The sequence below is a fragment of the Mustelus asterias genome, chromosome 15, assembly GCF_964213995.1.
Source record: "Mustelus asterias chromosome 15, sMusAst1.hap1.1, whole genome shotgun sequence".
Taxonomy (NCBI): Eukaryota; Metazoa; Chordata; class Chondrichthyes; order Carcharhiniformes; family Triakidae; genus Mustelus; species Mustelus asterias.
In genome coordinates, this window is record NC_135815.1 from 66,735,166 (window position 1) to 66,761,224 (window position 26,059).

Here is a 26,059-nt window from a genome sequence, read left to right on the forward strand (position 1 = left end):
GTGGGCAAGAGGGCAACTGGGAAATAGATACATGTGAGAGACAGTTCCCCTGACATTACAGCTGGGACCACAGAATCGAGACGTCTATATGGGTAGGACCAGTCACACAGGTATTCCTGGGAATGGATGTGCTCACCCAGGTGAGTTCGGCTTTATGCTTCTCTAAGGGAAAAGTCACCTGGAATATCAAGCTCCTGGAGAAAGACGAACTGAAGGAACATCAGTTTGGGCCAAGGACAAAAATAATTGTGGACTGTTGCAAATGGACCCAATAATCTTTATTGGGACTCCTCCGCCCAGTATCTCATTAGCCAGACATCTGTAGATGGAAATCTGCCCATCCTGAATCAGTTAGTGGAGAGAAGAATATTGATTACAACTCAGTGTATCCAACAGTCCTGTATGGCCGGTGAAGAAAGCGAACAGAACCTGAAGGTTGACAGTAGATTACATGAATGCTAATCAACAAGTGGATAAATTAATCCCCTTGGCTACCGATCCTTCTACCATCTTTAATGCCCTATTACTGGAGCACAAATAGTTTTCGTTAATCAATATGGCAAATGGTTTTTGGTCTGTTCCCTTAGCGCTTGAGATTCAGCCTTGGTTTGCCTTTACAATAGACCAACAACAGGCTCCCTCAGGGATTCCACAACAGCCCTACTGTCTATCATATCAGTAAGGATAGGCAACAACACCTCCTCCATGATCATCCTCAACATCGGTGCCCCACAAGGCTGTGTTCTCAGCCCCCTATTATTCTCCTGATACACCCATGACTGTGCGGCCAAATTCCCCTCCAATTCGATTTTCAAGTTTGCTGACGACACCATCATAGTGGAACAGATCTCAAAAAATGACGAGACAGAGTACAGGAATGAGATAGAGAATCTGGTGAACTGGTGGGGCGACAATAATCTCTCCCTCAATGTCAACAAAATGAAGGAGATTGTCATTGACTTCAGGAAGCGTAGAGGAGAACATTTCTCTGTCTACATCAACAGGGACAAAGTAGAAAGGGTTGAGAGCTTCAAGTTTTTAGGTGTCCAGGTCACCAACAACCTGTCCTGGACCCCCATGCCGACACTAAAGTTAAGAAAGCCCGCCAACGCCTCTACTTTTTCAGAAGACTAAGGAAATTTGGCATGTCAGCTACGACTCTCACCAACTTTTACAGATGCACCATAGAAAGCATTCTTCTGGTTGCATCACAGCTTGGTATGGCTCCTGTTCTGTCCAAGACCGCAAGAAACTACAAAAGGTCATGAATGTCGCCCAATCCATCACGCAAACCAGCCTCCCATCCACTGACTCTGCCTACACTTCCCACTGCCTCGGCAAAGCAGCCAGCATAATTAAGGATCTCACGCACCCCGGACATTCTCTCTTCCACCTTCTTCCGTCGGGAAAAAGATACAAAAGTCTGAGGTCACGTACCAACCGACTCAAGAACAGCTTTTTCCCTGCTGCCATCAGACTTTTGAATGGACTTATCTTGCATTAAGTTGATCTTTCTCTACACCCTAGCTGTAGCACTACATTCTGCACTCTCTCATTTCCTTCTGAAACGGTATGCTTTGTCTGTATAGTGCACAAGAAATAATACTTTTCACTGTATGCTAATACATGTGACAATAATAAATCAAATCAAATAGTATGGCATTGCAAAACCACCTCTGAGAAATGCCATCAACTAATTTGGTTATCGTCCAATATGTAGATGATATCTTTTAGCCTCTGAGACTGAAGAACAGCACGAGAGCGACGTGAAGCCTTTGTTGGGCTACTTGCACCAGAAGGGCCATAAGGCAGCATTAGTAAAGTCCAAATTGCTCAGGAGGAAGCTGTTTATCTGGGTCAGAAGATAGGTGGGCAGCACAGTGGCTAGCATTGCTGCCTCACAGCGCCAGGGACATGGGTTCAATTCCCAGCTTGGGTCACTGACTGTGTGAAATCTGCACGTTCTCCCTGTGTCTGCATGGGTTTCCTCCGGGTGCTCTGATTCCCTCCCACAGTCCAAAAGACATGCTGGTTAGGTGCATTGGCCGTGCTAAATTCTCCCTCAGTGTACCCCAACAGGCGCCGGAGTGTGGCGACTCGGGGATTTTCACAATAACTTAATTGCAGTGTTAATGTAAGCCTACTTGTGACACTAAAACTAAAATCCCTGGGCAAAAGGGAGGTAACACAAGGTCATACCATCGCTATTTGAACCGCCAAAACGGCCCACCACGGTTCAGGAATTTAGAGCATTTTTGGATCTCTGCAATTATGGGTAGATTCATACACACAATTGGCACAACCGTTCACTGACCTCCTTAAAGGGAAATGGGATTCGAAAGAAGGAATAGAACTGAATGAGGGACAAAAACAGGCTTTTCAGCAACTAAAAGAGGCCTTGTGCACCGCTCCAGCATGAGGAATCCCTGATAATGGAAGATCCTTTACCTTGTTTGTGCACAAGGAGGATATATGACCAGTTTACTCACCCAAGACCATAGTGATAGACAGAGACCAGTAGGATGTTACTCAGGTAAATGGGAAATCGAGGGCAGTGCAGGCCACATGCATGACTGTCATGGCAACAGCAAGTGCAGTCTTGGATCAGAAGCTTATCAAATGCCCTCATGCTGTTCGTACTTTATCATCTATGAACCAGGTCTCTCAGGTCCCGGCACCAAGATGGACAAGGTGGACGATGGTATTGAAAGCGCCTAACATTAAGATCAAAGTAGGAAGGAAGTCCAGTCAATCCGGCTACGTTGCTTCCCGAGATGGAAGAGGCCATCAAAGATAGATGGAAACAATTTTGCAATATAAGCTCTTGCCTGCTTAATTCTTCTTCCATAAAGTGCCAGCAAGAACCCTGCTGAAAGCTCATCATGTTACAAAGTTACAAAATGCTGAGATGTGTTATACACATTCCCAGCTCTCAGCTAACTTTGGCAAAGACCACACTAATTTGTGCACAATGCATGATCAGAGGTTAGAAACAATTGGTGTTGGCTACCTTATGTGGTGTGTTTAATTAACCAATGAATGTAAATGGCGTTCTCTGGAATAATAATACTGCTGTGTAACAATAGAGAGACTAGAGAGATTGGCAGAAAGACTGGAGACATCTGCAGGAAGGAAGATTGGCAACATCTTGACTGCAAGGCCCAGAGAGAGAGAAAGAGAGGGCAAACAAAACTGAAAAGCTGGTGTACATTTTGAATGAACTCCTAATAAACTCTTATGATTTACTGATGAGGTGTCAATGATCACCTGATGAAGGAATAGCGCTCCGAAAGCTCGTGATTCCAAATAAACCTGTTGAACTTTAGCCTGGCGTTGTGAGACTTACTGTGTTAAAACATTGGGAAACCATCAAAATATGCTTTGCAGCAATTACTGCACAAGAGCGGCTTTTCTTTAGCTCTGAAGAGTTACAGACTTGAAACCTTAACTCTATTTGCTCTCTCCACAGATGCTACCATACCTGAGTTTTTTCAGTATTTTCTGTTTTCGTTCTGTTTTCACTCTTGCTCATGCAAACTTTAAGAGATAGGTGGGTGGACATTACACTGAATTTTTGTCAGGAATAAACATATTGGACTGTTGGATGAATAACACTTACTTTCATTTCACATAGTTCAACTTACCTGCACACAAGCTTGAAACTGCTCCCACAGTGTGCCTGGCACTTCATCCGGCAAGCAAAGCAAAAGCTCTGTACAGCTCCTGAAATGGATAAAGGATAACAATATTGAAACTTTTAAAAATGTATTTCATACAACAGAATCTGCAGTGGTAAATTTTGGCATGTACACCAAAAAACACACAGCTCTGAACTTATTTCTGCAGTGCAATATTTCTGCAGTTATCGTACAAAAATCGTGTATAGTGACAATCCAAACACACAGCCGACTAATCAAAAAGTTCCTTGAATAAATTATATACTTCAAGATTTATGCACTAAATTCACACTTGCTGTCATACCCAATTAAAAGCATAAATTGTCTACAATGCTATTAACAAGATATTCCATTGAGATTGGATAAAATAAACAAAGAAATAACTGATGCATGTAAAAATGGTACAGCAATTATCATGGGGGATTTTAATCTACATATCAATTGGTCAAACCAGGTCGGTCAAGGCAGCCTTGAGGTGGAGTTCATAGATTGTATCCGCGATAGCTTCCTTGAACAGTATGTTACGGAACCTACGAGGGAGCATGCTATCCTAGATCTGTCCTGTGTAATGAGACAGGAATAATTAATGATCTTACAGTTAGGGATCCTCTTGGAAGAAGCGATCACAGTATGGTTGAATTTAAAATACAGATGGAGTGTAAGAAGGTAAAATCCAATACCAGTGTCTTATGCTTAAACAAAGGAGACTACAAAGGGATGAGGCAGGCGTTGGCTAAGGTAGACTGGGAGCAAAAACTTTATGGTGGGACAATTGAGGAACAGTGGAGGACTTGGGGGCACTGGTTTAAGGTGTGAAAGGCAAGGTTTAAAGGAGATGTACGAGGCAGATGTTTTACACAGAGAGTAATGGGTGCCTGGAACTCGTTGCCGGGGGAGGTGGTGGAAGCGGATATGGTAGTGACTTTTAAGGGGCCTCTTGACAAATACATGAATAGGATGGGAATAGAGGGATATAGTCCCCGGAAGGATAGGGGGTTTTAGTTCAGTCGGGCAGCATGGTCAGTGCAGGCTTGGAGGGCTGAAGGGCCTGTTCCTGTGCTGTAATTTTCTTTGTTCTTTAAAGTGATCTTTCACAGTGCTCAGCAAAGGTATATACCAATGATAAGGAAGAACTGTAGAAAAAGAGATAATAAGCCATGGATATCTAAGGAAATAAAGGAGAGCATCAAATTGAAAGAAAATGCATACAAAGTGGCAAAGATTAGTGGGAAACTAGAGGATTGGGAAATCTTTACAGGTCAACAGAAAGCCACGGAAAAAGCTATAAAGAAAAGTCAGATGGATTATGAGAGTAAACTAGCTCAGAGTATAAAAAGATAGCAAAAGTTTCTACAAATACATAAAACGAAAAAGAGTGGCTAAAGTAAACATTGGTCCTTTAGAGGATGAGAAGAGGGATGTAATAACTGGAAATGAGAAAATGGCTGAGGCATTGAACAGGTATTCTGCGTCGATCTTCACAGTGGAAGACACAAATAACATGCCAAAAATTGATGACAGGAAAGCTATGGCAGGTGAGGACTTAGAAACTATCACTATCACGAAAGAGGTAATGTTGGGCAAGCTAATGGGGCTAAAGGTAGACAAGTCTCCTGGCCCTGATGGAATGCATCTCAGGGCACTAAAAGAGATGGCGGGGGAAATAGCAAATGCACTAGTAGTAATTTACCAAAATTCGCTGGGCTCTGGGGGTGGTTCCCGCAGATTGGAAAATAGCAAATGTGACACCACTGTTTAAAAAAGGGGGTAGACAAAAGGTGGGTAACTATAGGCCGATTAGCTTAACTTCTGTAGTAGGGAAAATGCTTGAATCTATCATCAAGGAAGAAATAGCAATACATCTGGATATAAGTTGTCCCATTGGTAAGACGCAGCATGAGTTCATGAAGGGCAGGTCATGTTTGACTAATTTGGTGGAATTCTTTGAGAATATTACATGCGCAGTGGACAATGGGGAACCTGTGGATGTAGTATATCTGAATTTCCAGAAGGCATTTGTCAAGGTGCCTCACCAAAGACTGCTACATAAGATAAAGATGCACAGTGTTACAGGTAATGTATTAGCATGGATAGAGGATTGATTAACTAACAGAAAGCAAAGAGTGGGGGTAAATGAGTGTTTTTCTGGTTGGCGATCAGTGACTAGTGGTGTGCCTCAGAGATCAGTGTTGGGACCGCAATTGTTTATGATTTACATCGACGATTTGGAGTTGGGGACCAAGTGTAGTGCGTCAAAATGCGCAGGTGATACTAAAATGAGTGGCAGAGCAAAGTGTGTAGAAGACGCTGAAAGTCTGCAAAGGGATATAGATAGTCTAAGTGAGTGTGTGAGGGTCTGGCAGATGGAGTACAACGTGGTAAATGTGAGGTCATCCATTTTGGTAAGAATAACAGCAAAATTGACTATTATTTAAATGGTAAAAAATTGCAGCATGCTGCTGTGCAGAGGGACCTGGGTGTCCTTGTGCAAGAATCACAAGGAGTTGGTTTGCAGGTGCACCAGGTAATTAAGAAGGCAAATAGAATTTTGTCCCTCATTGCTAGAAGGATGGAGTTTAAAAACAGCGAGGTTATGTTGCAAGTATATAAGGTGCCGGTGAGGCCACACCTGGAGTACTGTGCACAGTTTTGGTCTCCTTACTTCAGAAAGGATATACTGGCACTGAAGGGGGTGCAGAGGAAATTCACTAGGTTGATTCCAGAGTTGAGAGGGTTGGCTTATGAGGAGAGACTAAGTAGACTGGGGCTATACTCATTGGAATTCAGAAGAATGAGGGGAGATCTTATAGAAACATAAAAGATTACGAAGGGAATAGGTAAGATAGAAGAAGGGAAGTTGTTTCCACTGGCAGGTGAAACTAGAACTAGGGGGCATGGCCTCAAAATAAGGGGAAGCAGATTTAGGACTGAGTTGGGGGAGAAACTTCTTCACACAAAGGGTTGTGAATCTGTGGAATTTCCTGCCCAGTGAAGCAGTTGAGGCTACCTCATTGAATGTTTTTAAGGCAAGGATAGATAAATTTTTGAACAGTATAGGAATTAATGGTTATGGTGATCGGGCAAGTAAGTGGAGCGGAGTCCACAAAAAGATCAGCCATGATCTTATTGAATGGCGGAGCAGGCTCGAGGGGCCAGATGGCCTACTCCTGCTCCTCGTTCTTATGTTCTTAAAATATTTTGCTTTAGTAGTAAAAGGCATGTTTTGCTATTACTGTATTTCATAGAGTGCAAGGTGTGTACATATTTGTTGGGAAAACTCACATTCCAGCATAAAAGGCTTTCATGAAGAAAATGAATATGATATGCTGCCAGAAACAATACTGCTGCATGTGCTTTATTTTTCTGGCAGCAGCTGTCACTTTCTATTATGTTGATGGTGAAAAGATCAATAGTAAAATTATTTGCAGATATACTCAGGATTTACAAATCTGAACAATCCTGCAAGTACCCTATAAAATGGGCAAGATTTAAAACATATTCCAAAAAATTCCAGTTCGAGAAGACAGGCACTGTTGGATCTGGTTCCGTGGAACGAGTTGGCCCAAGTGGATTAAGTATCAGTAGGAGAGCATTTAGGGGATAGTAAGGTTGAGGTTGGCCACCAAAAACGAAAGGAATAGTCCAGAGCAAGGGTAATTAATTGGGGGAAAGCCAGCTTCGATGCAATGAGAATACATCTGAGCCGAGTGAATTGGAATCTAGCATTGGCAGAAAAAATGGTTGTTGAAAAATGGGCCAGTTTCAGCAAAAAAATATTACAGACAACTCAAGGTATATTGCCTTGAAGGGGAAGGGTTGTACAAAAATCCAGAGCGCGATGAATGATGAGAGAGATGATGAAAGGGAACAAGTGCGCGTACGACTGATGTCAGGGAGAAAATACTTCGGAGAATCAGACTGAATATAGAAGGACCAAAGGTGAAGTGAAAAAAAATAGAAAAGCAAGGAGAGCAAACAAAAATATTCTATAAGCATGTAACTAATAAAGGGGTGGTAAAAAGATATAGAGATAAAAAAGTGGATTTGCTCATGGAGGCAGGAGAAACAGTGGAGGTATAGATGAGTACTTTGCATCTGTCTTTACAAAGGAAGAGGATGCTACCCAGGCAGAGGGGACAGAGGAGGAAAGTGTACACTCAAAGGATTTACAATTGAGAAGGAGCTGGTGTTAGAAAGGCTATTTCTATTTATAACGATAAGATACCAGGGCCAGATGAGAAGCAGAGGGATATATTGAGCAATATGACAGTGGAAATTGCCGAGGCACTAGTGATTATCTTCCAGTCTTCGTTAGATACAGGAGTGGTGCCAGAGGACTGGAGATTTGCCAGTTACACCCTTTTCAAAAAGGGGTGCAAGGATTAAGCTGGCAACTACACGCTAATTTGACTTCAGTGATAGAGAAACTACTGTAAACTATAATTTGGGACAAAATCAATCGTCACTTGGACGAACACAGGATAATTTAAAGTCGTCATGACCCAGGGGTCAGTGTTGGGACCTTTGCTCTGATATATATAATTTCAAATTTTGCAGATGATACAAAGATTGGAAATGTTATTAATTATGATGGGGAAAGTCTTGAAAACTTCAAGACATGTCGGTGAGTTGGGCAGACAAGTAGCAGATGAAGTTCAATGCAGAGAAGAATATGGAGAGACAGTATAAAAGGAGAAACTCTAAAGGTGCAGGAACAGAGGACCTTTGTGTACACATACATAAGACATTGAAGGTGGCAGGGTGTGTTGAGAAAGCAGTTAATAAAGCAAATATTGGGCTTTATCAATAGGGGCATTAGACACTAGTGAGGCCTCATCTGGAGTATTGTGTCCAGTTTCATAGAATAGAATAGAAACTGGACACAATACTCCAGATGATGCCTCACTATTCTATTTCTATTCTGGCTGAGTTGTCTTCATAAGGGTTTAAATTTGTCATGTAGTTCCTGAATTAAGAAACTAAAAACACGTTTCTAAATAAGGGAGTTTCTGGGTGGGACCAGTAAATTTCAGGAGAATTGCCTGGACTCCATTAGAAATTTAAATTGTTCATGTGGGTCTCAGAATCAAAGGTCTGGCTAAGAATTAATTAATGTGGATTTCAGTCTGGAACATCCCAGGTATTCCACACTGCCATGGAGATAAGGTTTTAGAACTGGGGTTTATCTGTGTGCTTGTCCACAGAAGCAGGCTGTTTGGAAACAGAGACAGTTGCAGCACTCAGTAGGGGGAATGAAAGAGATAAATTTTAGCTAGGCCTGCACTTTAATCTGAGAAAATACTAACTACTATTCACCACACAGAATACAGGTGGTAACTCATACTCAGTTTGGATAGTATTCAAGGAAGGGGGAGGCGGAAGATTGCCTAGTTTGGAGCTAGAAGAAGACATCTCAAAGTGAAAAGTCACTCACCTTAGAATTTGGCAGAGAAAAGAAGTCTGCCAGGAATTTTGCAGCAGCTGCAACCAGAAGAACAGAACTATTAGAAACGAAGGGTGTTTCTAATGTTCTTTTTAAGACAAAGCACAATTTGAGTGAAGCTCAAGCAAGCAAGTCTTACACCTCACAAGATAGCTGTAGAGATGTTTGGTGTTGGTCCCAAGAAAGTGTTAAATATTAACTTGTTAAATGGCCAAACTCTTTCTGGGCAAGTCACAATGGAAAAGGGAAGGTGAGTTTCAGGATCTTAGTGTAAAGTATCTGTAACTGTGTTTTATTGTGTTTTTCAATATTACCCAAGACAATATTTATTCAGTAAATTATGCTTTGCTTTGACTGTTGTATCATAAAATTAATTTGTTTTAAACTGTGGAACCTTTTAGTAAATAACAAGGATTTCACATTTCTCTTTCAATATTAACAATCTCTATGGGGATTGTAACAAAATGGAACTAAATATTGAAGAACTAAAGAATTCAAAGGAGATTGGATTTACGATATACTTCACTTGTTGCATGAAAATGTGTTTTTGCTCAAGAGTGCATATTCACAATGTCTGCACTTGTGTTAACTGTGGGTCAGCAAATATGCATTCTCACCTTGAGTCCCAAGGTTCTGGGTTCAAGTTCCATTCCAGGACTTGAGCACAAAAATCAAGGTGGCCTGGACACTGCTGTGCAATGCTGAGAGAGTACTGCATTGGTGAGGTCACATTTTCAGTGAAATGTTAAACCAAGGTCTCAGCTGCCTGCTTGGGTGGATGCAAAAAATGCCATGGCATTATTTTGAAGACAGTAAGAAGTCTCACAACACCAGGTTAAAGTCCAACAGGTTTATTTGGTAGCAAATACCATAAGCTTTCGGAGCGCTGCTCCTTCGTCAGATGGAGTAATAATCCGGTGCAGAGGAGATTTACAAGGATGTTGCCTGGATTGGGGGGCATGCCTTATGAGGATAGGTTGAGGGAGCTTGGTCTCTTCTCCCTGGAGAGACGAAGGATGAGAGGTGACCTGATAGAGGTTTACAAGATGTTGAGGGGTCTGGATAGGGTGGACTCTCAGAGGCTATTTCCAAGGGCTGAAATGGTTGCTACGAGAGGACACAGGTTTAAGGTGCTGGGGGGTAGGTACAGGGGGGATGTCAGGGGTAAGTTTTTCACTCAGAGGGTGGTGGGTGAGTGGAATCGGCTGACGTCGGTGGTGGTGGAGGCAAACTCGTTGGGGTCTTTTAAGAGACTTCTGGATGAGTACATGGGATTTAATGGGATTGAGGGCTATAGATAGGCCTAGAGGTGGGGATGTGATCGGCGCAACTTGTGGGCCGAAGGGCCTGTTTGTGCTGTGGCTTTCTATGTTCTATGTTCTATGTATGCACATCAGCAGTACATTGCTAGTTTTACTCTGTTCAGACTGCTCTGTGATTCCAATACAGATAGCTAGAATCAGATGGCTAGAACAAGGGAAATTAGGGCTGTTTACATTACACACATCCTTTGATTTGATTTGTCACATGTATTAACATACAGCGAACAGTATTGTTTCTTACATGCTATACAGACAAAGCATACCATTCATAAAGAAGGAAATGAGAGAGTGCAGAATGTAGTGTTACAGTCATAGCTAGGGTGTAGAGAAAGATCAACTTAACACGAGGCAAGTCCGTTCAAAAGTCTGATGACAGCAGGGAAGAAGCTGTTCTTGAGTCAGTTGGCACGTGACCTGGACTTTTGTATCTTTTTCTCAACGGAAGGAGGTGGAAGAGAGAATGTCCGGGGTGCATGGGGTCCCTAATTAAGCTGGCTGCTTTTCTGAGGCAGTCGGAAGTGTAGACAGAGTCAATGGATGGGAGGCTGGTTTGCATGATGGATTGGGCGACATTCACGATCTTTTGTAGTTTCATGCAATCTTGGGCAGAGCAGGAGCCATACCAAGCTGTGATACAACCAGAAAGAATGCTTTCTAGGCGTATCTGTAAAAGTTGGTGAGAGTCATAGCTGACATGCCAAATTTCCTTAGTCTTCTGAGAAAGTAGAGGCATTGGTAGGCTTTCTTAACTATGGTGTTGGCATGGGGGGGACCAGAACTGGTTGTTGGTGATCTGGACACCTAAAAACTTGAAGTTCTCGACCATTTCTACTTCATCCCCATTGATGTAGACAGGGGCATGTTCTCCACTATGCTTCTTGAAGTCAATGACTATCTGCTTCGTTTTGTGACATTGAGGGAGATATTATTGTCATCACACCAGTTCACCAGATTCTCTCATTCCTGTACTCTGTCTCGTCATTGTTTGAGATCCGACCCACTACAGTGGTGTCACCAGCAAACTTGAAAATTGAGGAGGGGGGGAATTTGGCCACATAGTCATAGGTGTTAAAGTTTATTTATTAGTCACAAGTAGGCTTACATTAACACTGCAACAAAGTTACTGTGAAAATTCCCTAGTCGCCACACCCCAGCACCTGTTCGGGTACACTGAGGGAGAATTTATCATGGCCAATTCGCCTAACCTGCACATTTTTGGACTGAGAGAGGAAACCGGAGCACCCGGAGGAAACCCACGCAGACACTGGGAGAATGTGCAAACTTCACACAGATAGTGACCCAAGCCGGGACTTGAACCTGGGTCCCTGGTGTTGTGAGGCAGCACTGCTAACCACTGTGCCACCGTGTATAGTAGGGGGCTGAGGACACACCTTCTGGAGCACCGGTGTTGAGGATGATCGTGGAGGAGGTGCTGTTGCCTATCCTTACTGATTGCGGCTGTGGGTTAGGAAGTTCAGGATCCAGTTGCAGAGGGAGGAGCCGAGGCCCAGGCCATGAAGTTTGGAGATGAGTTTCGTAAGAATAATGGTGTTGAGGGCTGAGCTATAGTCAATAAATCGGGAGTGTGATACAGATGTCTTTGTTATCTAGGTGTTCCAGGGAGGAGGGAGATGGGCCAGGGAGATGGCGTCGTTTGTGGACCTGTTGCGTTGGTAGGCGAACTATAGTGGATCCAGGCTGGAATTGATTCGTGCCATGACTAACCTTTTGAAGCACTTCATAATGATGGATGTCAGGGCCACGAGACGATAGTCATTAAGGCACGCTGTTTGGCTTTTCTTTCATACCAGAATGACCGTCCGTTTTTTTACACAGATTTACTAGACTTTTTTTATTAGGTATAAAACCAGCTACAATGTCAAAGCACTCCGTAACCCACAACAATGTATGGGGGATGGGGGCGGGGTGTGGTGGGGAACCATTTTCAACCCCTGCGAACACCCCAGATAGTGTTCATCCACTCCTGCACTTCCTTTCCCTGCCACCCTTCCAGAATTCCTGGCTCCAGTCTTATCGATGTCAGAAGAGTCAGCATTTTGGGGGGGTGCACGGGGAAAGGGGGTGAACATTTATGCGGTGGAAGTGGTGAGATGGTTTTAGCCCCATCAGTGAGGCGAGCCTGTGGCGTCTGAGGTTGACAACTCCATTCAAAACAATGCAAGTCAAGAAACTGAAGACAGATCTTAAGGGCATGTTTTCAATTTACCCTCCCCAATGTTAAGTGGGAAAGTTTGAAGTCTCTACTACCAGCAGCTCCTCTAATTTATGAAAAGTGATTCTATGAGCTTTCCCTTTCATTCACCATTTTCTCCACTTGGCCAGTATCAGTTATGCGATGCCACAATTTTCAGCATAATTTGTATTTTGAAGCAAAAAAATCTCATGTGCAATTAGTAATCTAATTTTGGAAATGCAGCAAGTTCACGTGTATGGAATTGCAACCCCGTATAATCTAATCTTAGAGTCTTATTCCAGGAATAAAATGCAACATGTCACAACAGTTTTAAATAGATTTGGTTCAAGTTCATTTTGCACACAGGTAGTGAATAAAATCCAAAACGGCGATCTGCTTTATTGTGGGAGACAAGAACTGAGCTCAGCAGGGGGCCGTTCAGGTGACCAGGAAAATTAGCACATCAGCAGCAGCACTTTCAATGTAGACTGGCTGTCTCTGCATGTGCATGAAATAGACAGCACAGACAAAGGGAATGTTTCACTATAATCTATCAACAGGACACAGCTGAATGTCCTTACTAACAGCACCGAAACTGTAATAATGACATGATTATGTGACCATTGTTTGAACAGACATTCCATCCATCTATCATTAAAGATTATGACATTACTGATGGGACATGATTAAACAGCTATTGTCTAGGGCCTACTTCTTTATCATATGCAAGTAATTTACCGGTGTGCGTGACTAGAAACAATTATCTTTACTAGAAGTTGTAAATACCCTCAAAAAGGCTGATTGTACACAATTGAGCAGAGCAACCTGAAGAAACCTTAGGAATTCTTCAGTTCATCTCTCCTTATCGATAAGAAGGCAATAAAGGATCCATCACTCACGAATGCTGTGTCCGAGTGTCTTTTTAGCTCTGACATTATCATGGCCAGATGGATGGAAATGGTCAAAGCTACTTTATATCTGCAGAGTTCCATATGGTTCTGTCATGCAGAATATCACTGGTTGACCTATATACCACAGAAAGCTTTCAGCTTTTGCCCATACTCAACTTAGCTTAGATTTTAGATTATATTACATTGTTCACTGATTAAAAGTCAGTACTGTGTCACTGACAAAACAAACAGGATTCCAGATTTATGGCTGAATTTTAACCACCTTCAACCACCCTAACTGAATTCTGCACATTTGTTTTGTAAAGTGTTTCTCCATAGCATCTCCATAATTCTAGATCCAGTAACTTTTTTTTGGAGGTCAAAAGATTTTCTTGAAGCACAACCAAATTACAATCTCAAGAGGTCAAGACACAATGATAACTTAAGCCTAGTTTTTCCTCAATTAAAATATTCAATACACCTCCCCAAGCAGGGCTTAATCAGTTTGCCTCTTTGCATTACCAGACATGATTCTCAATTTCGAATGAAGATTCAATCCAAGACTTCAGCTCACAATCCAGTGCAGTGCTGGGAAGGTGCATTCTATTTTGGATGGGATAAGACCACACCTGACTCCACAGCCCATTCAGGGCAGCTTTCCCAGTGTCTCTGATCCAACTGTTGCGTACACAAGTGATTACAATTCAAAAGCACTGAATAGGCTGCAAAGTACATTGGGATATGCAACCATCATGAAAAGTGCTGTATAAGTGCTCTTTCCTTCAAACCCATATTTGAGAGGTTGAGATGAAAAAAAAAAGGATAAATTAAGGATAAAATGATCACCAGGAATTTTAGAAACATAGCTGGTACAATGATGAATTATATGAAACGTTTTGGCATCCAAACCTTTATCAAACCATAATCAAGGATAATCAAGGACTCCACCCACTCCGAACATACTCTCCTACTACAAATGCGTAAATGACATGAAAAATTAATCTACAATGAGATGTGGCAATTGAGTCCAGCCGTGGATAACTAAGGAAATAAAGGAGAGCATTAATTTAAAAACCGATGCGTACAGTGTGGCCAAAACTAGTGGGGAATTAGAAGATTGGGAAAGCTTTAAGAAACAACAAAGAACTACTAGGAAAGCGATAAAGAAAGGAAAGATAGATTATGAAACTAAACTAGCACAAAATATAAAAACTGATAGTAAAAGTTTTTACAAATATATAAAAAGGAAAAGAGTAGCTAAAGTAAATGTTGGACCCTTAGAAGACGAGAAGAGGGATTTAATAATGGGAGAAGAGGGATTTAATAATGGGAAACGAGGAAATGGCCGAGGTCTTAAACAAGTTCTTTGTGTCGGTTTTCACGGTAAAGGGAAATAGCTTACCGAAAATTGACGGTCGTGGGACTGTAGGGGGTGAGGTCCTTAAAATGATTACTATTACTAAAGAGGTAGTGCTTGGTAGGCTAATGGGACTAAAGGTAGACAAGTCCCCGGGCCCGGATGGAATGCATCCCAGGGTACTGAAAGAAACGGCAGAAGTAATAGCAGATGCGTTGGTTGTAATTTATCAAAATTCGCTGGACTCTGGGGAAGTGCTGGCTGATTAGAAAACAGCTAATGTGACGCCACTGTTTAAAAAAGGAGGTAGACAAAAGGCGGGTAACTACAGGCCGGTTAGCTTAATGTCCGTAGTTGGGAAATTGCTGGAATCCATCATTAAAGAAGAAATAGCAGGACACCTGGAAAAAAATGGTTCGATCAAGCAGACGCAACATGGATTAATGAAAGGAAAGTCGTGTTTGACGAATTTACTGGATTTTTATGAAGATGTAACGAGTGCAGTTGACAGAGGGGAACCGGTGGATGTGGTGTTTTTAGATTTCCAGAAGGCGTTCGATAAGGTGCCTCACAAAAGGTTGCTGCAGAAGATTAAGGTACACGGAGTTGGGGGTAAAGTGTTAGCGTGGATTGAGGATTGGCTATCTAACAGGAAGCAGAGAGTTGGAATAAATGGGTGCTTTTCTGGTTGGCAGTTGGTGACTAGAGGCGTGCCGCAGGGATCGGTGCTGGGGCCTCAACTGTTTACCATATACATAGACGATCTGGAGGAGGGGACCGAGTGTAGGGTTACAAAGTTTGCGGATGACACAAAGATGAGTGGGAAAGCGAATTGTGTAGAGGATGGGGAAAGTCTGCAGAGAGATTTGGATAGGCTAAGTGAGTGGGCGAGGATCTGGCAGATGGAGTATAACGGTGACAAGTGTGAGGTTATCCACTTTGGAAAGAATAATAGTAAAATGGACTATTATTTAAATGGTAAAAAATTACAACATGCTACTGTGCAGAGGGATCTGGGGGTCCTTGTGCATGAATCGCAAAAACTCAGGTGCAGCAGGTGATCAAGAAGACAAATGGAATGTTGGTCTTTATCGCGAAGGGGATGGAGTATAAAAGCAGGGAGGTCTTGCTGCAATTGTACAAGGTGCTGGTGAGGCCGCAACTAGAGTACTGTGTGCAATTTTGGTCCCCTTACTTGCGGAAGGATATATTGGCCTTGGAGGGAGTACAGAGAAGGTTCACCAGGTTGATACTGGAGATGAGGGGGTTAGCTTGTGAGGAGTGTCTACTGGGAGTGTCTCAGAGGGAGGTGTTGGCCCGTTAGAGAGAATCTCCATTACAAGGGAGGAAGTGTTTGGTTTTTTAGGTAACATTAAAACTGACAAATTCCCAGGGCCTGATGGCATCTATCCTAGACTGCTCAGGGAGACAAGAGATGTAATTGCTGGGCCTCTGACGGAAATCTTTGTCTCCTCATTGGGCACAGGTGATGTCCCCGAGGACTGGAGGATAGCGAATGTGGTACCGTTATTTAAGAAGGGTAGCAGGGATAACCCAGGTAATTATAGGCCAGTGAGTTTGACGTCCGTGGTAGGGAAGTTGTTGGGAGAGGATTCTTAGAGACAGGGTGTATGCGCATTTAGAACGGAACAATCTCATTAGTGACAGACAGCATGGTTTTGTAAGAGGGAGGTTGTGCCTTACAAATTTGGTGGAGTTTTTTGAGGAAGTGACAAAAACGGTTGACGAAGGAAGGGCCGTGGATGTCGTCTATATGGATTTCAGCAAGGCATTTGACAAAGTCCCTCATGGCAGGTTGGTTAAGAAGGTTAAGGCTCATGGGATACAAGGAGAGGTGGCTAGATGGGTAGAGAACTGGCTTGGCCACAGGAGACAGAGGGTAGCAGTCGAAGGGTCTTTTTCCGGCTGGAGGTCTGTGACCAGTGGTGTTCCGCAGGGCTCTGTACTGGGACCTCTGCTATTTGTGATATATATAAATGATTTGGAAGATGGTGTGACTGGTGTTATCAGCAAGTTTGCGGATGACACGAAGATGGCTGGACTTGCGGATAGCGATGAACATTGTTGGACAATACAGCAGGATATAGATAGGCTGGAAAATTGGGCGGAGAAATGGCAGATGGAATTTAATCCGGATAAATGCGAAGTGATGCATTTTGGAAGAACTAATGTAGGGGGGAGTTATACAATAAATGGCAGAGCCATCAAGAGTATAGAAACACAGAGGGACCTAGGTGTGCAAGTCCACAAATCCTTGAAGGTGGCAGCACAGGTGGAGAAGGTGGTGAAGAAGGCATATGGTATGCTTGCCTTTATAGGATGGGGTATAGAGTATAAAAGCTGGAGTCTGATGTTGCAGCTGTATAGAACGCTGGTTAGGCCACATTTGGAGTACTGCGTCCAGTTCTGGTTGCCGCACTACCAGAAGGACGTGGAGGCTTTAGAGATCATGCAGAGAAGGTTTACCAGGATGTTGCCTGGTATGGAGGGTCTTAGCTATGAGGAGAGATTGGGTAAACTGGGCTTGTTCTCCCTGGAAAGACAGAGAATGAGGGGAGTCCTAATAGAGGTGTATAAAATTATGAAGGGTATAGATAGGGTGAACAGTGGGAAGCCTCTTCCCAGGTTGGAGGTGACGATCACGAGGGGTCACGGGCTCAAGGTGAGAGGGGCGAGGTATAACTCAGACATCAAAGGGACGTTTTTTACACAGAGAGTGGTGGGGGCCTGGAATGCGCTGCCAAGTAGGGTGGTGGAGGCAGACATGCTGGCATCGTTTAAGACTTACCTGGATAGTCACATGAGCAGTCTGGGAATGGAGGGATACAAACGAATGGTCTAGTTGGACCAATGAGCGGCACAGGCTTGGAGGGCCGAAGGGCCTGTTTCCTGTGCTGTACTGTTCTTTGTTCTTTGAGAGATTGCATAGATTGGGCCTGTACTCATTGGAGTTTAGAAGGCTGAGGGGAGATCTTATAGAGACATATAAGATAATGAAGGGGCTCGACAGGGTAGAGGCAGAGAGATTCTTTCCACTTAGAAAGGAAACAAGAACTAGAGGACCCAACTCAAAATAAGGGGGAGTCAGTTTAGAACAGAGCTGAGAAGGAACTGCTTCTCTCAGAGGGTAGTGAATCTCTGGAATTCTCTGCCCATTGAAGCAGTGGAGGCTACCTCGTTAAATATGTTTAAGTCACAGGTAGATAGATTTCTGATCAATAAGGGAATTAAGGGTTATGGGGAGCGGGCGGGTAAGTGGAACTAAACCACTATCAGATCAGCCATGATCTTATTGAATGGCGGGGCAGGCTCGAGGGGCTCCTATTTCTTATGTTCTTAATACAAAGTCCATTCTTTTAAAAAGTCGAGAACATACTGGAATCTGTTAACTGTTAAAATTATCGATACTTTTTCATTTTTGTTTAAAAAGTCATGCATACTGTCATTCAATCCTTGTAATTCAGCATTTAACTAGCCAGCAATTCTGTACAATAAATTTCCATTTTGTTAGGATATGCTGAACAGCTGTCTTTAATATAGCCAAATTTTATTCCTTACATAATTGCTTTGAAGATCATTCAGATTATGACGAAACAATCAAGATAATGCTTTTAAAAACTTTCAGGCTGTCGAGTAATGCTTTTTTAATATCAAACCATGGATTAAATTAAGGATTGCTCTACAAAGTTAAGGAAATAAAGGCATTGAGAAATATTATGGGCTGGTTATATCAGGCCAAAATATTGGATATAAAAGAGGGGCTGAAAAGAAAGTTATAATTAGCATGTAGCTAATTTCTAACAGTATTACCACACTGTGAACAGCAACATTAACAACTTGCTGATCAGAGCAGATTTTTTTCAAAATCACAATTAAATGACTAACCCGGGCCATAAAGCAAGAACTAGATCCCAGCTTCCAACCCTGAGTGTCATTTTTATTCCAATCATGTAACAAATAAAACAACCATTTGTGGATTTTGATTTTAAATTCTGATGAGATAGAGTAGTTCCCCTATTGTTGTATAGCAGCCGAGCCAAGCTACACAGATTGCATTGCACATTCCGACCCACTGTAATATAACACAGTTTAAGATTGGACAGGAGATAAAGTGACAATTGCAATTTTCAAAGAGAAAATGCTGGGATTATAGAGCAAGTCAGTCAGTTTTTAAAAAAATACTAATCGCTATTGGAACAATAGCACAATCCTTTGTACAGCTCTGATAAAGAGTCAGGTCCAAAATGTTTATTTCTATTGGATATTGACCTGTATGTGGCACATTTCCAGTACTTCTGTTTTTATTTCGGAGCTTTCTGTTTTTCCTGACAGCATGCCCCATCCCACCTTCATCATCTTGTGGGATCCATTGTTCCATCCAGCCTGGATGCAGATGCAGTGAATTGCTAATGCCAGAACATTGCCCATGCTTATTTTGGTAACACTAGTGTCATTACTCATGGTGAGACAAGATATTATGCAAAAGTTTGAGAGTGGTATGGCAAATGCATACATCTTCCAAAAAAGTATATAGATATTTTTGAGATTGTTATGCAGTTGAAAAAAAATTTCAAAAATGAAAATACTGACAATATAAGTTTATAAACATCCTGACTAACAGAACTGATGGTATATGAAAGAAATAGTTTGCATGTCTTAAGCAAAATTAAAAGCAGGAAAGTGATTGGGTTGTGAGTTAAAGTTTTAAATCTTCTTTTTCCTCTAAAGTAGGGCAGTATTTTAAACTAGGTCCAGGGTGGTACGGTGGCACAATAGTTAGCACCGCTTCCTCCCAGCGCCAGGGACCTTGGTTCGATTCCAGCCTTGGGGGGCTGTCTCTTTGGAGTATGCATATATTCCCTGTGTCGGCATGGGTTTCCTCCAGGTGCTCCGGTTTCCTCCCACGGTCCAAAGAGATGTACAGGTTAGGCGGATTAGCCATGCTAATTTGCCCCATAGTATCCCAGGATGTGTAGGTTAGGGGGATTAGTTTGGGGGGGGGGGGCAACGACGATGCTCCGTTGGAGAGTTGGAGCAGACTTGATGGGCTGAATGGCCTCCTTCTGCACTGTTCGGATTAAAATTTATAGCATAACCATTTAAGCTACTTCAATATAAATACAAATATTTTCATTCACTAAATTAAAGCGAGTCTAAGAAATGGCCCAGCAGATTGTTTGGATTGCAGCATGTGAAAATTTGTGCATGAGGCTGTTCCAAGCCAACACGTCTGCAGATGCCCCCATCTCTTATCTCTCCTGCTCAGAGTCATTGAGCTGGAGTACAAATTGGAGGGAGACTGAAACAAGGGAGGGGGAGTAATTTCTGGACAATTTTATCCAGAATATAGGCAGAAGAAACATAGGTCCAAGAGTGACTAACAGGGAGCTGGGTAGCAAGGCTCAAGGAGAGTTTGAGGAGAAGGTCTGGCATAGACACTGGCCTTGTACAACACGAACAATGTACTCGCCACCTGTGAGGATAAGAAAGACTGCAGGGAAGACAGCACAATGCAAACTGAAGCACCAATGGCTCAGAATACTGTCCAGAGTGGGGAAGAGAACAGAAATGTTGTCGTTAAAGGGGTCTCTATAATCAGGGAGACAGAAAGCATTTGCAGCAGATAAGAATGAGAATCCTGAAAACCGTGTTGCCTAACTGATGCCAAGGAATACAACATGGTGGCTGGAGGGGAATTTTTTTTGGGGGGTAGGACAGGTAGGAACAGGAGGAAGTCCTGATGAAAAGATATTAGGATTTAGGCTCCCAAATAAAATAAGGCAGGGTAATAATCTATGGATCACTGCCTGAGCTGCATGCAAATTTGGCAAGGAAACAGACAGATCAGAAAAATTAACAAGTGACTAAAGGTGTGGGAAACAGGGGTGCCTTTTCATGGGACACTGGTGTATGTTCTGGGACAGGAAGGAGTCATACCAGTAGGATGGGCTCACCTGAACCAGGATGGATCCCATGTCCAAGAAGAAAGGTAAAGGGGGAGGTGGAAAAATTAGTATAGCGCTGTAAGTGGGGAGGGATCTACAAAAAACATAAGCATCTTAAATATAAACAAAACAAGGGTGGAGAATATAGGAAGGGATAACATTAATGCCATGTAAATTAGTACAGTGGAGTTCAAAAAGTTGGTTAAACAAAGCAAGAGAAAAATACTATTAGTGAAATGTCTATTATGTCTGTAACAAAATGGGGGAGCTGGAGGCAATCTCTCATTTGGGGAACATAACAGTAGATTACGGAGACATGGCTACAGAAAAATAAGGGCAGGAATTAAGTATTGCAAGGTATAACATGTCGAGAAAAGATAGAGAGGGTAAACAGTGCAGTCACCATACTTATTATGGTTAAAAATGGCAATGGGAAAAGGAATGCAGCTGTCAGTGTGACAAAATAGAAACCAGATATGTGTAATATGAGAGAAAAAAATTACTCGGGAGATTCCCCAATATTAAATCAGAAAGAGCAGCTAAATGGGCTAGGGAAACTGAGTTGCCTAAGGGAATCAACTCCTTTCTAACCCAGTATGTAAGATGTCCAGCAAAAGGTAAGATTTGCTGTTGGATCTAGGAATGGGAGAATGAACCAGAGCAGTTAAGAGAAATAAACATAGGGAAAAATCAAGGAATTAGTACCATAATATAGCATGTTTAAGAGGAAGATAGAAGAAGGCATATGTATGACAAAAATCAACAGATTGGAGAAATGCTAACTTGAGGGGCTGAGATTAGAACCTGAGAAAATAAAATGGGTAACAACAATGTAGAACAACAAAAAGCACCTTTTTAAATGTTTCCCTGATTAGAGAAAAAAATATACTCAGTGCGAAGGAAAGAACAAATTAAGCACTAGTTGGACTCCATGGATAGATGAATAAAAACATAAGGGAGCAATTCCGGGTTAGGAAAGAAGCAAAAACACGAGGAAGGCAAAGACAAATAATGAAATTAATTGATCAAGGAACATAAAAAACAGCAAAATGTGTTATAGGCACAATATAAACAAAATAGGACCTTTAAGGGAATGTGGTGGCATAATGGTATTGTCACTGGACTAGTAACCCAGAGACCCAGGATAATGTTCTGGGGATCCAGGTTCAAATCCCACCACGACAGATGGTAGGATTTGAATTCAATAAAACCTGGAATTAAAAGTCTAATGATGACCATAAAACCAATGCAACTGTAAAAATTCAGTGCTCCTTCACATTGAACACAACTTGGAGGAAGCACCGAGGGTGGCAAGGAAGTAGAATTTACTGAGTGGGAGACTTTAATCACCAATTTAATCACCAAGAGTGGCTCTGTAGTACCAATGATGTGGAGATGCCGGCGTTGGACTGGGGTAAACACAGCAAGAGTTTTAACAACACCAGGTTAAAGTCCAACAGGTTTATTTGGTAGCAAATGCCATTAGCCTTTGGAGCGCTGCTCCTTCGTCAGATGGAGTGGATATCTGCTCTCAAACAAGGCACACAGAGACACAAAATCAAGTTACAGAATACTGATTGGAATGTGAATCTTTACAGATAATTAAGTCTTAAAGATACAGACAATGTGAGTGAAAGGAGCATTAGGCACAGGTTAAAGAAATGTGTATTGTCTCCAGACAGGACAGCCAGTGAGATTCTGCAAGTCCAGGAGGCAAGCTGTGGGGGTTACCGATAGTGTGACATGAACCCAAGATCCCGGTTTAGGCCGTCCTCATGTGTGCGGAGCTTGGCTATCAGTTTCTGCTCAGCGACTCTGCGCTGTCGTGTGTCGTGAAGGCCGCCTTGGAGAACGCTTGCCCGAAGATCAGAGACCAAATGCCCGTGACCGCTGAAGTGCTCCCCCACAGGAAGAGAACAGTTTTGCCTGGTGATTGTCGAGCGGTGTTCATTCATCCGTTGTCGTAGCGTCTGCATGGTTTCCCCAATGTACCATGCCTCGGGACATCCTTTCCTGCAGCGTATCAGGTAGACAACGTTGGCCGAGTTGCAAGAGTAGGTACCGTGTACCTGGTAGATGGTGTTCTCACGTGAAATGATGGCATCCGTGCCGATATCCGGCATGTCTTGCAGAGGTTGCTGTGGCAGGGTTGTGTGGCGTCGTGGTAACTGTTGTCCTGAAGGCTGGGTAGTTTGCTGTGGACAATGGTCTGTTTGAGGTTGCGCGGTTGTTCTTGCCTTCAAACAGCTGCACAACCTCAAACAGACCATTGTCCGCAGCAAACTACCCAGCCTTCAGGAGAACAGTGACCACGACGCCCCACAACCCTGCCCTGCCACAGCAACCTCTGCAAGACGTGCCGGATCATCGACACGGATGCCATCATCTCACGTGAGAACACCATCTACCAGGTACACGGTACCTACTCTTGCAACTCGGCCAACGTTGTCTACCTGATACGCCACAGGAAAGGATGTCCCGAGGCATGGTACATTGGGGAAACCATGCAGACGCTACGACAACGGATGAATGAACGCCGCTCGACAATCACCAGGCAAGACTGTTCTCTTCCTGTGGGGGTGCACTTCAGCGGTCACGGGCATTTGGTCTCTGATCTTCGGGCAAGCATTCTCCAAGGCGGCCTTCACGACACACGACAGCGCAGAGTCGCTGAGCAGAAACTGATAGCCAAGTTCCGCACACATGAGAAGGGCCTAAACCGGGATCTTGGGTTCATGTCACACTATCGGTAACCCCCACAGCTTGCCTCCTGGACTTGCAGAATCTCACTGGCTGTCCTGTCTGGAGACAATACACATTTCTTTAACCTGTACCTAATGCTCCCTCCACTCACATTGTCTGTATCTTTAAGACTTGATTATCTGTAAAGATTCGCATTCTAATCAGTATTCTGTTACTTGATTTTGTGTCTGTGTGCCTTGTTTGCGAGCAAATATCCACTCCATCTGACGAAGGAGCAGGGCTCCGAAAGCTAATGGCATTTGCGACCAAATAAATCTGTTGGACTTTAACCTGGTGTTGGTAAAACTCTTACTGTAGTATCAACACAAACGGAGGGAAAAAACAGACTTGACTTCATCTACACTAACCTGCCTGCCGTAGATGCACCTGTCCATGACAGTACCCATACGAGTGACCAATGGACAATCCTTGTGGAGACAAAGTTCATCTTCACATTAAGGATATCCTCCATCATGTTGTGCGACACTACCACTGTACTAAATGGGGTAGATCTAGCAACTCAAGACTGGGCAATCATGAGACACTGTGGGCCATCAGCAGCAGAATTATATTCAACCATAATACAAAGAACAGTACAAAGAACAGTACAGCACAGGAAACAGGCCCTTTGGCCCTCCAAGCCTGTGCCGCTCATTGGTCCAACTGGACCATTCGTTTGTATCCCTCCATTCCCAGACTGCTCATGTGACTATCCAGGTAAGTCTTAAACGATGCCAGCGTGTCTGCCTCCACCACCCTACTTGGCAGCGCATTCCAGACCTCCACCACTCTCTGTGTAAAAAACGTCCCTCTGCTAGATTTGACTCAAAACCTATCCACCATACAGTCATAAGTCAGCAGTGTGATGGAATGCGCTCCTTGCCTGAATGAGTGCAGCTCCTAAAACACAAGAAACTTGACACCATCCAGGACAAAGTGGCCCACTTGATTGGCCTGCACCTTCGAAACCCACAACTGCTACCATCTAGAAGGACATGGGCAGCAGACACCACCACTTGGAGATTCCCCTCCAATCCACTCACCATCCCAATTTTTGTGATGATACTGTGCCTTTAAGAAATATATGTATATCATGTTTCTTGCTGGGGATTTGTTTAGAATTCCATTCTGGTTTGCAAGGTGCTGATTGTCTAAGAAATCTTTTAAATTGGCGGCTGGAAGAACAGGATAAGTACCTGGGGTGTTTGTTTTAAGCTGAGCTAATGCATTTGTGTTTACTTAGGTTTCCCCTGGGGTTTCAGAATAGAGTTTTGATTAGGTTGACTGACAGGGACAGAGTAATATGTTTAATGGGAGGAGTTAAGTTTGCAGGGACGAAATACTGTTCCAGTTTAATTTTTAAAATACAAGCACTTTGCTGCCTGAACTGCTAGAAGGACGCAGTGAAATCATAGAAATCCTACAGTGCAGAAGGGGGCCATTCGGCCCATCGAGTCTGCACCGACCACAATCCCACCCAGGCCCTACCCCCACATATTTACCCGCTAATCCCTCTAACCTACGCATCCCAGGACTCTAAGGGGCAATTTTTAACCTGGCCAATCAACCTAACCCGCACATCTTTGGACTGTGGGAGGAAACCGGAGCACCCGGAGGAAACCCACGCAGACACTAGGAGAATGTGCAAACTCCACACAGACAGTGATCCGAGCCGGGAATCGAACCCGGGACCCTGGAGCTGTGAAGCAGCAGTGCTAACCACTGTGCTACCATGCCGCCCATGGTCACAGAGAGTGGCTCTCTCTGAAAAGTCCTCTCTGAGGACATTAGGACTGTTAACTTGAGACAAGCAAGTAAGCCTGCATTTTGCAGACTAATTTTAAAGAGTGGACTTAAAAGAGGAATATTGTTTGAATTGGAACTCAAGCGGCAGCAGTTAAAAATTACATCTGGTTTTGTTTAAGTATTGTTCAATTGTTAAAAATTAAGCTAATCGATTTGGTATACAAAGAAGAAAGAAAAGTACAGAACAGGAACAGGCCCTTCGGTCCTCCAATTCTGTGCCGATCATGATGCCCTAACTAAAAAAACCTTCAGCCTTTACTCGGTCCATATCCCTCTATTTCCTCCCTATTCACGTACTCATCCAAATGCCTCTTAAATGTTGCTAATGTTCCTGCTTACACCACATCCTCTGGCAGCGCATTCCTAGCATCCACCATTCTCTGCGTGAAAAACGTACCCTGCACATCTCCCTTAAACTTTCACTCTCTCACCTTGAACCTGTGCTCCCTTGTAATTGACACTTTCACTTTCCTAAATGAATACTTTGCATCGGTATTCACGAAGGAGAGGGGCGTGTTAACCGGGAGTGTCTCGGAGGGAGGTGTTGACCCGTTAGAGAAAATCTCCATTACAAGAGAGGAAGTGTTAGGTTTTTTAGGGAACATTAAAACTGACAAAGCCCCAGGGCCTGATGGCATCTATCCTCGACTGCTCAGGGAGAC

General features: G+C 43.2%; 1 protein-coding gene across 2 annotated transcripts in view; it reads right to left on the minus strand.

Moving 5' to 3' along the window:
• The window catches only part of znf292b (zinc finger protein 292b), a 252,138-nt gene that overhangs the window by 123,890 nt on the left and 102,189 nt on the right, over window positions 1–26,059 (minus strand). For both annotated transcript variants that reach the window (XM_078230034.1, XM_078230035.1), the window contains exon 3: window positions 3,645–3,723. In XM_078230034.1, the coding sequence (XP_078086160.1) occupies window positions 3,645–3,723 (79 nt within the window). The remainder of the gene's footprint in view (window positions 1–3,644; window positions 3,724–26,059) is intronic.